Consider the following 14,555-nt stretch of genomic DNA (forward strand, 5'->3'; position numbering starts at 1 on the left):
GACACAGACACACGGACACACACACGGACACAGACACACACACACAGACACACACACAGACACACAGACACAGACACACACACACACACACAGACACACACACACACACACACACACAGTGCCCTCCAAAAGTATTGGAACAGTAAAGACAAAATTGCTCTGTTGGCTGTGGAGTCAAGACATTTACAAATATGATTAAAAGATGAATATGAGACAAATCTACAGAATGTCACATTTTATTATTAGCCGTTTCAACACATACATGTTTTACCAAATAAAAAGAACAGCACTTTTAGAGTTCATCTCTATCTGATGTGAGCATAAGTATTGGAGCAGTTGCCTCTCAGGTCTTTCTAAGTGATCAGCTGTGTCCTGCTGCATTAATTCTTCAGATATTAAAAGCAGGGAATGTGTCGTATCAGTTATATCCATTACTTCTGTATTCTGAATCCTGCATTCGATGATGACACACACAAACCAGGATGAAGATGAGGGAGCTCATTTTGAGAGAAAAGCAGTTAATTTGGATGCTAAAAGAAAAGAGGAAATCAGTTAGAGCTCTAGCAAAAACAAAGGGCATGGGCAAAAACACCAGCAACCAACAACTACCTGATCGGCTGAGAAAACAACAGTAGTTGGTGACAGACAAATCATAAAAGCTGTGAAAATGAATCCTAAAAGATGTGTCTGTAAAATCACCAACAACTTCCAGAAAGCTGGGGTGATGCTCTGACAATCTACTGTCCTCAGGAGACTTTGACACAGAATTACAGATGCTACACAGCAAGATGCAAACCTCGGACCAGCACCAAACATAGAAAGACAAGAGATTCACCACCAGATTCATTGGGAAGTGCTTCATATTGCATCAGGACAATGACCCAAAACACCCTGCCAGTTCAGTCAAGGAGTTTATAAGAGCAAAGAAATGGAAAGTGTTAGATTGCCCAAGTCAATCTCCAGATTTAAATCTGATTGAACATGAATTTCAGCAGCTGAAGAGGAGAGTAAAGGCAGAAACTCCCCAAAACAAGCAACAATTGGAATTGGCTGCATTAAAGGCTGGGAAAAGTATTTCAAAGGATGAGAGCAAGAGTCTGGTGATGTCTATGGGTCACAGACTCACTGCTGTGATTGTGTGCAAGGGATCTGCAACTAAATAATAGCTTTTAATCTTTAATATCTGCCTTATGTTCAACTGTCCCAATACTTATGCTCTCATCAGATAGAGGGATGAACTCTAAAAGTGCTGTTCTTTTTATTTGGTAAAACATGTATGTGTTGAAACGGCTAATAATAAAATGTGACATTCTGTAGTTTTGTCTCATATTCATATTTTAATCATATTTGCAAATGTCTTGACTCCACAGCCAACAGAGCAATTCTGTCTTTACTGCTCCAATACTTATGGAGGACACTGTATATATACCTGTATATATATAATAATTATTATTAAAATTATAATTGTATATATTAGTGCTGTCAAACAAATTACTCAAAAAAAATTTGTTTACATAATATATGTGTGTACTGTGTATATTTATTATGTATATTTAAATGCACACACATACAGTATATAAGTTGCTTAAAAGTTTTATTTTATTTTAATGTTTCATTTACATGTCATTTATTTTACTTTATCTATGTATAATAAATTATAATATTTATACATAATAAATTATAATTTACAATACATTTACAAGTACATCTAAAAAAATTAGAATATCGTGAAAAAGGTCAATATTTTGTCACTCATTTCAATGTCATAAAAATGTCAGTTATTTTCATGTTAAATCAATTAAAAAATCTAAACTGAGTCCAATTTAGCAAAACGTAAAAGGCCCGTTCACAACAAGGACAATAACTATAAAGATATAGTTTTAAAAATCATTCTGAATATTAAAGAATAGCACACCACAATTATTACGATAAAGGCACAGAGAAACAATATTGTTGGAATCACTTTCAGAATGATTTTTTCCAGCTGATGAACGATACAAACATTGACAGCCAATCAGAATCCATCCTGCTGTAACGAGCTGGAGAATATAATTACAACACTGTCCGCTGGTGTTGACGCTAATATCTTTATCTTTATAGTTATCGTTCTTGGTGTGAACAGGCCTTTGCGGTTGAACCATTTCTTAGCATTGGTTTTGTTCAATCATGCAGAAAAATCATAGATTTACAAATTGCACAAAAAACACCTCATCCGATACAATCTGAAAATAAAATATGAAAATACAATTTGAAAGTATAAAAGGTACATTTCAGTATTGCAACAGTCATTTATGATATTAAGAGTTTTTAACCCCTTAAGTGCCACCCAAAGGCTTTCTTTTTTCTCTATCACATATTTTACTAATCATCATAAGTTATATATAATTTAAAATCGGACATTGCCTTACCATGGCAAGCCCCTCCCCTTAGTGGGTGGAGTCAAGTGTCATATTACAAAATGTATTATGGTCTTTTAGAATCAACATTTTTTATAATCTTGACGAAATACATATCGTCGAAAATGTCTGAGGCTCAAGATTCCATATTTGGTGGTTATTTTTTTGATAGAAGTAATATCAACAGAGAAATGTAGACATTTGTGACAGAAAAATGCATTTAAAAAATTCAATGGAGTTTTGATGGCTGTTTGTGGTATAACGCCTTAAAATCTCACAGGAACCTACATTTTTTTAATATCAACTTCAAATTGGGAACATAACTTATTTAGACATAAGGCTTTAATTTTTTAGCAATTTTGTTTTAAAAAATATTTATTTTACATAAAGTAAAAAAAAAATGGTACAGTGCATTTTCTTTACAGTAAATTTAAACTTCTATAACTTTTTGATACTTTAATATTTTGAAACTCTTTTTTTAACTCTTTCCCCGCCAAACACAGAATTTCACGTGCTGATCAAAAACACAGGCGAGGAAGACGCAGAAATGAGCGATCTCATATGTAATATGCATATGAAAGATAATGCGATCACAACAATAAACAGCATATAAATGAAAACTGCCTAATGTTACAGAGTGAAATGTTGATCCAGAAAGTGTAGGCCTGTGCAAGCTGTGGGATACTGATGGAAGCCATCTACTGCATCTTTGCTTTGATCTTCATACTGAATATGATCCAGATGTAGTATTTGATAAAAATGCGATTTTCTCAGCTTTTTTTTATATAACCTACCTTCAAGTTCAAGTTCAAGTCAGCTTTATTGTCAGTTCTTCCACATGTACGGCACATACATACAGAGAATTGAAATTGCATTACTCTCAGACCCTTGGTGCAAACAGTTAACATTAAACACATTCAGATACAGATAAATACAGTTTAAACATATGTACATACAACTATACAAATATACAAATGAGGATATTGTAGAAAAAAATAAGAATTAGATCGATAAAGTGGCATAAGGCGCATGGCAGATAGAGTGCAAAACCAGTTAAATAAAAACAACACTGTGTAGATATTCAAGTGTTGATAAAAAAAAGAATGCTTGAAGCTAGAATAAAACAGATTTTTTTTTGCTGTTGAAAGTAAAGGGTTTGTTCTTTATTTTGATGCATGTTCAGATATTAATACAACAAAATATTCTGGAGGCCATGAAATTTTAGTGAAAATCAGAAAAAATGCTGGCAGTGGCTGGCAACGTTTTTCAAAAACGCTGGCGGGGAAAGAATTAAGATTGTCTTCTTAAAAAAAGAGCCCATCCTTAGGTCTGTATTCCAAAGCGTTCATGAATTATAATTTAAATTTGGATAGTGCACTTTCACGTCTATGCTCAAGAATGGGGTGGTGGGTGACACTTAAGGGGTTAATTTCATCCTCTGTGTTTTGGAGTGAATCAGCAGAGGTGTTTGCAGCCGTCAGCTGTGATGATCCCATGCACTCGAGTGCGTCCTCTGGTGTGATTTGAGACTGGAGCGCTGTGTGAAGCGTTTCCCGCACTGACCGCACTGGTGTGGCTTCTCTCCGCTGTGCACCACGGCGTGCCGGATCAGATTGCACTGTTTGGTGAAGCTGCGGCCGCACTGAGCGCAGGCGAAGGGCTTCTCGCCTGTGTGACTGCGCAGATGCTCCTTGAGCTGACCGAACCGACTGAAGCTCTTCTCGCAGAACGAGCAGCAGAAGCGCTTCTGACCAAACGCTGCAACTCTGTCCACTTCATCCTGGCTGTATACTGCACCTACAGCACTCATCATTTGATCGTTTGCATTGATCTGCTCCGGCTCATAAAGCTCTATTTGTGTCTCTACAGGATGCAGATTATTCCTGGATGCTTCTGAGCTGAAGACGGCTGTGTTTTGTGACGTTGGAAACGTCCGGTCTGTGTTTTCAGCGGTGGTTTCAGGGAACGTCGTCCACAGCTGAGCAAACCTCAGGTGAACTCTCGGCTCCTCATCGTCCTTCTCAGCTTTAACCTGGAGTCCCAAACCGCTCGGATGCTCTTCATCACGTTTCTCTCGCTCCGCAGGTGAATGAGTGAAATGTGAGTTTTGGATCTCTGAAGCTCCTAACGGTGGTTTTTGGTTCTCTGTGTTCTCCTGAGCTTGGATCTGCTGGAGATTCTGCTGCTCGGGATCGAAGGGACGATTCCCTGTGTGTTAAAGCAGAAAGACACACTTAAGCAGACTTTAAAAAGGGCACTTGTCATAAAAATAATATACTTAATTGCATGTTAATTGCAAATAAATAAAATCCATTATGTACATTTATTCATTTCATTTAGCTGACGCTTTTATCCAAAGCGACTTACAATTGCTATATATGTCAGAGGTCGCACGCCTCTGGAGCAACTAGGGGTTAAGTGTCTTGCTCAGGGACACATTGGTGTCTCACAGTGGATTCGAACCCGGGTCTCTCACACCAAAGGCATGTGTCTTATCCACTGCGCCATCACCACCCATTATGTAGATTAAATGCAATTAGTTGAACGTAAGAGTTTTTTTTTATTTACCCACTTAAGTGGGAATTAAGTTCATCTTTATGGCCTGGTTTCACAGACATGACTTGGACTAAGCCAGGATTAGGCCATAGTTTAATTAGGACATTTAAGTAATTTTTATAAACGTGCCTTAGAAAACCATTACTGGTGTCCCTCTTGAGACAAAACAAAGGCATTGATATATTTTAAGATCAATCAGTGCAAGTTTCTTTCAGTTGAAACAGCTCAGATTTACATTTTAGTCTGGGACTAGGCTTAAACCTTGTCTGTGAAACCGGGGGTATATGTAATTTCATAATTAATTCTAATCACTTTCACAGACTTTTACATGAACTGTTCCCTCCTGTCCAACTCAATCCGAGTCCTCAGCCATCTTCAAGAATCGGCTAAAAACACATCTCTTCCATCTTTATTTGACCCTCTAACTCTAGCACTCTCTATTCTAATTCTAATTCATTCTATTTTATATATTTGTTTTTTAAAAAACACGATACTTTAAGACCTGCACTCTATTCGTTTTCTAACTCCGTTATCTATAAAAAAATCTAACACTAGCTTTCTCTATTCTATCTGTTTTTTTAGTATAATTAACAAAAATAAATTATAATTAACAAAAAAAAACCTTGCTATATGTACTGCACTTGCTTATCATTGCTCTTTTGTTGACTTCTATTGTCCTCATTTATAAGTTGCTTTGCATAAAAGCGTCTCCTAAATGACTAAATGTAAACTTTTATATACGTTAAGGTACATAGTAATGAAAGTGTCTCTCTTTGAATACACTTAAGTGTATCTGTTTCAGTGTATCTCTGTGTGGGTTCCATCATATTCAGTGTCATCTGAAGTGTAGTTTATGTTTTGATTGTACCTCCTGCAGCACTGCTGGATTCCTGACACTCTTGTTTGATCACCGGAGCGCTGATTCTCTCCTCCAGCGAACAGACAGACTACAAACACACCAACAGACATCAGTGCTTCAATCCGTTCAGTAATGTCTGTTGAGGTTTATCAATGACAGAATACACAGCTCCCACACCAGGGTTATTATGGTTAACTAAAACTATAAAAAACGTTTGTTACTTAAACTTCAGGTAGTTGCAAAGGAAAATTTCTCATTTTCTATTTTATTTATTAAAATAACAAACAAAAAACACATAAGACTGAAATAAAAATTAATAAAAATATAGGCGTATTTAAAAAAAATTAACAAAATTACTAAAACTTAAATATATGCATAAAAACTAATTCTAAATATTGATCTCATGAGTATCTCATTAATACACATATTGAATTTCCACAAAAATCTCAATCATTTATAATAACGAGGATTTTTAAAACTCATTTTATAATTATTTATTCTTTATACACAAAATCCGGTAGATCCTTCAGGGTGGCCTGAGGAGGGGAGGTATCCAAACCACATCGACTGGTCACTGGGGTTCCTCAGGGATCGGTTCTTGGACCCCTCCTCTTCTCCACATACACTACATCGCTGGGTCCCATCATACATGCACATGGCTTCTCCTATCACTGCTACGCCGATGACACGCAGCTCTATCTCTCTTTTCAACCAGATGACCCAACGGTAGCTGCACGGATCTCAGGCTGCCTGGCAGACATCTCGGCATGGATGAAAGAACATCACCTACAGCTCAACCTGGCAAAGACGGAGCTTCTGGTCTTCCCTGCCACTCCGACTCTACAGCATGACTTGACGATTCAGTTAGATTGTCCCATCATCTTCGGTCAGAAATCTTGGTGTAATCTTTGATGACCAGCTGACCTTCAAAGAGCGCATTGCAAAGACTGCTCGATCCTGCAGGTTTGCACTACACAACATCAGAAAGATCAGGCCCTTTCTGACAGAGCATGCTGCACAACTTCTTGTCCAGGCCCTTGTTGTTTCTAGACTGGATACTGCAATGCTCTGCTTGAAACACAATCAAACCTCTACAAATGATTCAGAATGCAGCGGTACGACTGATCTTCAACGAGCCCAGAAGAGCGCATGTTACACCTCTCTTCATCTCCTTGCACTGGCTACCAGTGGCAGCTCGCATCCAGTTCAAGACACTGATGCTTGCGTACAGAACTACCACAGACTTCCACTCACTATTACGAACCTACATCCCCTCCAGAAGTTTGAGATCTGCTAGTGAGCGACGCCTTGTGGTACCATCACAGAGAGGCTCAAAATCACTCTCCAGAACATTCTCGTTCACCATTCCTGGCTGGTGGAATAATCTTCCCACCCCTATCCGGAACGCCGGATCCCTGGCAACCTTCAAGCAACAACTGAAAACTCATCTCTTTCGGCAGTACTTGACTTCATCCTAAACTCAAAAAAAAAAAAAAAAACTCACTCTTTCCCTCTATCTTTCTCCCCCTCCCTTACTAGCTTGTACTTATTTGAACAATGACTGAGACTTGGTGTTACGAGCACTTCCTCTGTCTGATTGCCTCTTCAAGATGAATCTCTTCTTGTATTCCTCAATTGTAAGTCGCTTTGGATAAAAGCGTCTGCCAAATGACTAAATGTAAATGTAAATCATGTTGTGATGATGGTGTAATATCATGTGACGATGGTGTACTATCATGTGATGATGGTGTAATATCATGTGATGATGGTGTAATATCATGTGACGATGGTGTACTATCATGTGATGATGGTGTAATATCATGTGATGATGGTGTAATATCATGTGACGATGGTGTACTATCATGTGATGATGGTGTAATATCATGTGACGATGGTGTACTATCATGTGATGATGGTGTAATATCATGTGACGATGGTGTACTATCATGTGATGATGGTGTAATATCATGTGACGATGGTGTACTATCATGTGATGATGGTGTAATATCATGTGACGATGGTGTACTATCATGTGATGATGGTGTAATATCATGTGACGATGGTGTAATATCATGTGACGATGGTGTACTATCGTGATGATGGTGTAATATGAGTCTGTGTTCATCACCTGCTGGATGCTGGGGGTCTGATCTGGATCCTGGTCTTGATCTCTGATCTCTCTCTGTCTCTGGAGCGGTGTAGGAAAGCGTTCTGATGCTCCACACTGAAACACTGAAACACATCTGCTGTCCTCTTTATTCAATTCATAATCCTACTGGGACCGGTTTCTTTTAAAAAATGTAAATCTGTAAATAAATCTGCATTAGAATTCTTCAATAGTGGTTACAAATTATGATAAAATGTCCAAATCTGATAAACATGAAATCCTGTTGCTGTGATATTTATTTTGTATTATTAATGTAATATTTTTTTTTTACTATATATGTGACTCTGGAGCAGAAAAGCAGTCATGAGTAGCACAGGTATATCTGTAGAAATAACCAACAATACATTGTATGGATCAAAATTATACATTTTATGCCAAAAATCATTAGGATATTAAGTAAAGATAATGTTTCATGGAGATATTTAGTAAATTTCCTACCGTAAATATATCAAAATATAATTATTGATTAGTAATATGCATTGCTAAGAACTTCATTTGAACAACTTTAAAGGAGATTTTCTCAATATTTAGATTTTTTTGCTCCCTCAGATTCCAGATTTTCTAATAGTTGCATCTCAGCAAATATTGTCCGATCATAACAAACCATACATCAATGGAAAGATTATTTATTCTGCTTTTAGATGATGCATAATTGAAAAACTGACCCTTATGACTGGTTTTGTGCTCCAGGGTCATGTATAATATGTCCTAGTTATGGTCATATGGTACCTTGATAATAGTAGGATGCTATTCTTTGCAGTACTTTTGTAAATACCATGGTACATGAATACTGTAGTCCTATAGTATTTCTGTGTCTATGACCTCTGACCTCTCCTCCTGACCCTCTTCAGCTCGCTGTCCATCAGCAAGCATTTCCTCTTGAGAGCATCGATGTCCTTCCGGCTGCGGCTCAGCTCCAGTCTGATGACCGCGCAGCTCTCCTCCACGCGCCGCTTGATTTCCGCTTCCGCCGCTTCGGCCACGATGTCCATGATGGACACGAGCTGCGCCTGGAACGAGCGGTACATGATCTCTGATCAAAATCACTGGCTCTATCAATTAAACAATGTCCGATTTCGAAAGTACACCCTAATGAACTAGATCGCCACGTCCAGCGGTTTAAAAACGCACATATTTCCTCAGAGAACCCGAATAAATGATAGAATGACAGCGGCAATGACAGAGTGGGCGGGGTTTAGCGGCCAGGAAATAATTATCTTTTTTAATTTATCTTTTTAATTATTTTTTTTATTGCGTATTTCACCACATCTGGCTGTTTAAAATCCACAAATTTCCATAAAGAAACCGCATAAACTGATAATGACAGGACGATGATGGAATGGGCGGGGCTTAGCGGTCAGGAAATAATTGTATATTTTTTAATTATTCTTTTTTAAAATGTGTATTAATTTTCAACACGTATAACTGAGCTGTTTTAAATTCACATATTTACTGAAAGAAACCGAACAAACTGACAATGATAGCGACAGAATGGGCGGGGCTTAGCGGTCAGGAAATAATTATCTTATTTAATTACTTTTTTATTTTAATTACGCATTTCACCGCGTCTAGCTGTTTAAAATGCCCAAATTGCATCAAAGAAACCGGATAAACTGATAGAATGACTGCGAAAATGACATGACGATGACAGAGTGGGCGGGGTTTAGCTGCCAGGAATTAATATAACATTTTGAATTCTTACGTATTTTATTTTTTCAATTGCACATTTTTATTTCAATGTATGTTTGTAAGTTATCAGTGTTGTCATTATATATATATATATATATATATATATAATTTTTTATTATTATAATTTTTATATTTATTATTATTTTTTTTATTCCAGTCTTTGACTTTAACAGATAACGTATTTATACGTTCTAGTGTACAAATATCTTGTGTAAAACCGTCCTCAGATCTGAATGTGTCTCAATGGAGGAGCCACACAGCGCCTCCTGGTGGTACACACCAGAAAAGAGGAGATACCGTAAATATACTACTAGATTAATAACCAAAAATATAGCCAATAATGTGTCTATCCGTGGCTTGCTACACACTTTTTTATTGAACATAAAAGTTCTCATGTGAGGTATGTTGTAGGCTATATCTAAGCTCCAGCTGTTTCATGTACAAAGAACAGTATTCTGTCAGCAGCACATGAGAGATGATCTTACAAAACCTTGACATTGAAATTATTTTGCACAGTGGAATGCATATTTGCAATAACACACAAAAGTACGTTTTCAGACTAACATGGTGCTATCACGTTTTTGTGAAATACCATGTTTTTATTTCAACATACCATGTTTTTGGATGTATTCACCATTGTACTACCTTTGAATTCTGAATAAATGCCATGGTTTATGGATATGGTAATCATTAAGTACCATATGCATATTTGAAAGTACTGTTGTTGTTGTTTTTTGGACATTGTATCATAGAAGTACTAATTTTTGTTTTGTTTTTCAACATGGTGCACTGTTTGCTTGAACATTTACCATGTTATAATAATGATTTTCTTTGAAGTACCCTGGAATACCATGAAAATACCATGGTAAGTGAATATGGTAATCATGCAATATCACCTTGTTCTGCTCTAACTTATAGTTCATACACTTGTATACTGTGAAAATTGTTGGCTTTTATGACAAATTGCATGTAATTTTCCTCATTTGCAAGATGCTTGGATAAAAACATCTGCTGAATACATAAACATAAAAGTATTCATATCAAAGTACTATTGACATAGTACCATAGAAATACCTGTTTTTGTTTGTTTTGTTTTTCAGCAAGATACAATGGAAACACCTTGTTTTCTTGAACATTTACCATGTTATGACAATGCTGTTCTTTGAAGTACTCTGAAATACCATGAAAATACCATGGTAAGTGTTCTTCTGTAGGTTATGCATTAATATTAGTGCTTTCAAATGATTAATTGCATCCAAAATAAAAGTTTCCCCCTCGAGGGAACTCATACTGCGTCGGTAACGACACTTTGGGGAACCCCCTCAGCGTAGCGCGTCTGAAGCATGAATGAAACTATTCCAATCCTGATTGGTGTTGCGTCATGACGTAACATGTGACGGCATACTCGGAAGATACAAAGGGACGCCGGCACACAACAGAGTCAGCTTTTTGCTCTTCAGCAAGCACTCCGTGTTACTGTGTATCTTATTCAGTGTTGTTTGTCACAAGCAGTATATTGTCATGGCGGTGTGTGCATCCCTGCCTGAGGTTTTTAATGGGTGGGGACACACATCAGCTGTGTGTTCATTGTTTGGGAGTGCAGCACGCCCGGGCAGCTCTGTGGCTTATATAGGGGCTGGTCGGGCTGGTGCATGCCTGCATACAATGGCACTGATGCAGGCATACCAGGCTGATATTTTAAAGGATTTAGACAAGGGCGAGGGACCAACTCCAGGTGATTTAGCAGAGCTGCGTAGAGCTGCAGATTTGCCTCCGTGTTACCAAGGAGACGGCCCGTCCCATCGGCCGCTCCATGGCGGCTATGGTTGCCACGGAGAGACATTTGTGGCTAAACTTATCAGGGATAAAGGAGAAGGACAGGGCCTTTCTCCTAGATGCCCCGATATCGCCTTCTGGCCTGTTCGGTAACGCAGTCAATATGGTCGTCGACAGGTTTCAGGAGGCGAAAAAGCAGTCTGCAGCATGTAAGCAGTACCTCCCTCGCCGCTCTAAATCTAAGAAGGCTGCTCTGAGTGGGCGGCCCCAGCTGTCATCAAGCTCCTCGTACCGGCAGGTACAAAAAGAGATCAGGGATCTTGGCAACAGAGGCGACGCTCTCGCCCGAAGCCTGCCGAGCTGAAAGTTGATTTGAGGACCGTCCTTCAGGCGAGAAAGGCTTCGGGAAAGAGGTCCTAGCTCTCTCAGGGCGTCTGAGGGTTGCCCCCCACGGGGTGGAGCGATCAAGGTTGTTTCCACCTCGGAACCCTCAGGGAATCGATGTTGGTATCCCGCCGTCCAGTACGCTTCGGGCCACATCAATTTCCGGCGAACACACACTGCAGTGTCCGCCCCAAAGGCTTGCGGCCTGGCAGCGACAGTGTCCGCACACAGAAAATCGTTGTCGATCTTTTCCTGCTGGTATTTCGCTTCAGGGGATCGTAAACAATACTCGAAGAACACTCGAGGTCAGCCTGGAGAGGCTGATTCCCTTAGTAGATTATATTGGCGCATGGCAATGCCTTCCAAATATATCTCCATGGGTCCTGCGTACAGTAGAAAGGGGGCACAGACTGCAGTTCGGTTACCGCCCCCCGAAGTTTAAATGGGTGGTCTGGACTGTAGTGCACCTAGAGCAGGGTCGGGTGATGGAACAGGAAGTTCACTCCCTGTTGGTGAAGGAGGCCATAGAACGTGTTCCTCCGTCAGACAGGGAGTCCGGGTTCTACAGCCGGTATTTCATAGTTCCAAAAAAGGATGGGGGATTGCGTCCAATTTTAGATCTGCGGCACTTGAATCGTTCTCTCAGGAGATTCAGGTTCAAGATGCTCACTATTCCTACCATCGTGAGTCAGATCAGATCCGAGGACTGGTTTGTCACAATAGATCTAAAGGACGCATACTTCCATGTTTCCATCATTCCTTCGCACAGAAAGTTCCTGAGGTTCGCTTTCGGGGGCGAAGCGTTCCAGTACTGGGTTCTTCCATTTGGCCTAGCTCTCTCCCCTCGCACTTTCACCAAGTGCATGGATGCAACTCTAGCACCACTGAGGCTTCAGGGCATCCGTGTGCTGAATTATATCGACAACTGGCTTATACTGGCCCAGTCTCGGGAGATGGCAGTTCCACATCGAGATGTCGTCCTTGGCCACATTCGGAGCTTGTGGAAAGCATTCGGAAGCATTCGGAAAATGTCGTCTCTCAGAGCGATGTATGTCCCCGGGGACTAGAATTGGGGAGCAGACGTCCTGTCGAGGCAGGGGTTGAGGCCCGGGGAATGGAGACTTCACCCCGAGGTGGTGAAGTCGATATGCGAGAGGTTCGGCCCAGAGGAAGTGGTTTGTTCGCATCTCTAGAGATGACCCACTGTCCACTGTGGTTTTCTCTCAGGCATTCAGCCCCGCTGGGGTTGGACGCCATGGTACAGAGGGAAAGAGGGGGTCAGTCTATTGCTGGTAGCCCCGTTCCCGGGTATGGTTCTCAGACATCATGTCACTCCTGGCAGGCCAGCCTGGCAGGGGGCACAATTTTTCACCCTCGGCCAGAGCTGTGGAAACTGTGGGTCTGGCCCCTGAGGGGGTGCAGTACCTAGAGGCTGGCTTGTCGGTTGGAGTGATCGAGACCATACTCAGTTCTAGGGCTCCCTCCATAAGGAGATTGTACGGCCTAAAGTGGAATGTGTTTTCTACGTGGTGTAGAGAACGTGGGTTGGACCCAGTTAACTGCCCGGTGGCTTCAGTGCTGGAGTTCCTCCAAGATCGTTTCTCTGCTGGTCTTACCCCGTGCACACTAAAGGTGTACGTGGCTGCCATTGCAGCTTTCCACGCGCCTTTAGATGTTGGGTCTTTGGGGAGGCACCAGCTGGTCGTGCGTTTTCTCCGTGGTGCATGGAGGATGAGGCCTGCGACTCGTTCCAGAGTCCCAACTTGGGATCTGGCTGTGGTCCTGAAAGGGCTGTCACTTGCCCCCTTCGAACCTATCGAGTCGTCTACGGCAAAGAACCTGACCTTTAAGATGGTCATCCTCCTAGCGATTACTTCGCTCAAGAGAGTGGGGCATCTCCAGGCCTTGCCCAACCTGCCTGGAGTTTGCCCCTGGAGGAGTTAAGGCCATTTTACACTCTAGGCCCGGGTATGTGCCCAAGGTGCCATCTAATGTGGCATGGCCGGTGGTTCTTCAGGCCTTTCATCCTCCGCCTCATGTGTCGGCGGAAGAAGAGAGGCTTCATCTTCTCTGCCCTGTAAGAGCTTTGAATATCTTTATTCAGAAGTCTTCTCATTGGAAGTGGTCGGAACAGTTGTTGGTGTGCTTTGGATCACCCAAGAAGGGACTTCCTGCTTCCAAGCAGACGATTAGTAATTGGATTATTCAGGCTATTACCTTGGCCTATCAGGTGCGCGGTTTGCCTTCATCTGTGGCCTTGAGGGCCCACTCTACTAGAGGCATGGCATCCTCTAGGGCCCTCCTTTCAGGAGTCCCGTTGCAGGAGATCTGCGATGAGGCTGGGTGGTCCACCCCGCATACTTTCATCAGGTTTTATAACCTGGACCTTCCCTCCACACCGGGTGCACGAGTGCTCTCGCCCTAAGTTGTGCCTGGTTCAGCTTCACACTAGGACAGGCATGTTTCGGGGTGGCATATTGGGTATACGTTCCCCAAAGTGTCGTTGCTGACGCAGTGTGAGTTCCCTCAAGGGGGAGCGTCTCGGGTTATGACTGTAACCCTTGTTCCCTGAGAAAGGGAACGAGACACTGCGTCTCTTTGCCACACCTCTCCATGCCTGGGAGCGGCTTGCTTCATTGCAAAAGCTGACTCTGTTGTGTGCCGGCATCCCTTTGTATCTTCCGAGTATGCCCTCACATGTTTCTTCATGACGCAACACCAATCAGGA

At 41.0% G+C, this 14,555-nt stretch overlaps 1 protein-coding gene across 3 annotated transcripts; it reads right to left on the minus strand.

The window, feature by feature from the left end:
- Positions 1–3,199: 3,199 nt before the first annotated feature.
- Positions 3,200–9,294, minus strand: LOC306881024 (uncharacterized protein). Of its 3 annotated transcripts, none has more exons than XM_079434855.1 (4): positions 8,808–9,294; positions 7,940–8,043; positions 5,821–5,899; positions 3,200–4,604 (listed from the first exon to the last, which is right to left on the minus strand). In XM_079434855.1, the coding sequence occupies exons 1-4, from the start codon at positions 9,004–9,006 to the stop codon at positions 3,874–3,876; spliced, it is 1,113 nt and encodes a 370-aa protein (XP_079290981.1). In that variant the 5' UTR covers positions 9,007–9,294; the 3' UTR covers positions 3,200–3,873. The 3 variants fall into 3 exon arrangements, with proteins under 3 accessions (XP_079290981.1, XP_079290982.1, XP_079290983.1); XM_079434856.1 differs by having other exon boundaries at positions 7,940–8,054; positions 8,808–9,137; XM_079434857.1 differs by having other exon boundaries at positions 8,708–8,917.
- Between the last annotated feature and the right edge of the window lie 5,261 nt (positions 9,295–14,555).

Source organism: Barbus barbus (assembly GCF_936440315.1).
Source record: "Barbus barbus genome assembly, chromosome: 15".
Lineage (NCBI taxonomy): Eukaryota > Metazoa > Chordata > Actinopteri > Cypriniformes > Cyprinidae > Barbus > Barbus barbus.